Here is a 1901-nt window from a genome sequence, read left to right on the forward strand (position 1 = left end):
ATAAATATAACACACACATACACATACAACACAAACAACAACAACAGCAATGTATTATATATATATAGATCTAGGCCTATCGTAGACCTAGCGTTGATATGACTGACTTGACCTTGACCCACGTGATTTGATTTCATGACAGTGATGTCACATCACACACCAAATCGGCAATGTTTTTCCACACATGTGAATTTGGTATCATTTATGGTCTCTCAAATCGTATCACATAGGCCCACCTTGGCGTTGAGGTTGGAATACGAAATCGCATGTAACCTGCAAACTATCTTCTAGATACTAATTACAGACGGCCTGATCTTCAATGACTTATTCAACGTTTTAGGGGGGGGGCATCAGAGTGCACCTTTATTGGGTGAAAAGTGTAGGCCTACAACATATTATTATGAAAAGGGAGGGGGGGGTGGTGTTATCTCGATGGAATGATAGAAGGTGTTGGTTGCTTGTTAGGGGTTTAACGTCGCTGTAAAGGCAAGATGCGGTACTGAAGACAGCTTTACTTTGGGGGAGCATTTTAATTTCGAGAAAGTAAACTTAATAGTTTGCTAAAATAAAGTGTAAGCACTGTGGAAGCAGCAATGTCGACTTGTTTCCATGTTAGATAGAGCGAGCGAGCTATTTTTAGGTTCTCTACTAACATTCGAGAACGTACACAACTTGTATACGTTCTCTAACGTGAGATAACGTAGACACTACCATATAATTTATATAATACATATATATTCACCCATACTGACAACGTTGTCTGTGTGTGCGTGTGCGCGCGCGCGCGTGTGTGTGTGTGTGTGTGTGTGTGTGTGTGTGTGTGTAAGTGAGTGTGAGTGTGTGTATATGTGCGTCTATGTCTTTGTGTATATGTGTGTACGTATTTGTCCATGTGTATGAGTATGTGTGTGCGCGCACAAAATTGTGGGTGTTTTTGTGCGCATGTATGTATGTATGTGTGCGTGTACTCACCTAGGGAACTCCAGCTCCTGTGGCATGCCAGACACCTTCTTCTGTTCCTTCTGCTTTCCCCTGTAATAGTACGTTGCCATGGCAACGGCCAGCAACAGCAACGCGAAGAGCGGCAACCCTACAGCAAGGCCCAGTAGAAGCTGGGAGTCATCTGGGGAGGCGAAAGTTGGGGAATTGGGGGGAGGGGAGAGGGATAGTGAGATGGTGGTTGGGAGAGAGAGGGGAGGGGGAGGCGCGGTGGAGGAGGAAGAGGGTGTTGGGGTTGAGAGGGAGAGGGGATGGGCGAAGTGGGAAGAGGGAGGGGAAGAGTAAAAGGTAGAGGGGTGAGGGAAAGAGGTGAGGGCGGAAGGAGGAAGAGGAAGTCAGTGATGTAGAATATGTGATCCCACGGAAGTCATAGCTCTACAGGGAATAAAACAATTCAGCCCTATGGATCAGTGAAAGGCCAGGTTTCTAAGATAGTCAAATGAATAAATAGGTAGTGTGTTCACATGAGAAAAATGCCCCAAAAGTAAATGGCTTAATAATAAGGAGGAGGAGGAGGAGGAGGAGGAGGAGGAGGAGGAGGAGGAGAAGAAGAAGACAGAACACAGACACCAAAAACAGTCTCTGTGAGTAGGTTATAGCTTCATCAAAGTCGCTTTAGAAAGACATCAAGAGAGAAAAGGAGTGGGAAATGATAAGTTGTTTATTAAGTAAACCTAATCTCACAAAAGCAATAAAATCACACACCTAAGATCCAGGCACCGATTATAATTGAGAACACTTTTCAGGTTGTCAAATTACTAAATCATGTGTTCTATTTATTTAAATGCCTTTGGAGTAAATGGTGGTTTCTTTCGAAATCTTTCCAGCCCTTTACACCACCACATACCTCTATCCCCACATACACACACAAACACACACACACACACACACACACACACAAC

At 44.0% G+C, this 1901-nt stretch overlaps 1 protein-coding gene across 1 annotated transcript in view; it reads right to left on the bottom strand.

Moving 5' to 3' along the window:
* Positions 1–1901, bottom strand: part of LOC101854410 — a 9008-nt gene that overhangs the window by 3184 nt on the left and 3923 nt on the right. Inside the window, exon 3 of the mRNA XM_013082362.2 lies at positions 973–1123. Coding sequence (XP_012937816.1) covers positions 973–1123 — 151 coding nt within the window. The remainder of the gene's footprint in view (positions 1–972; positions 1124–1901) is intronic.

This window comes from Aplysia californica, unplaced genomic scaffold, assembly GCF_000002075.1.
Source record: "Aplysia californica isolate F4 #8 unplaced genomic scaffold, AplCal3.0 scaffold00171, whole genome shotgun sequence".
Classification (NCBI taxonomy): domain Eukaryota; kingdom Metazoa; phylum Mollusca; class Gastropoda; order Aplysiida; family Aplysiidae; genus Aplysia; species Aplysia californica.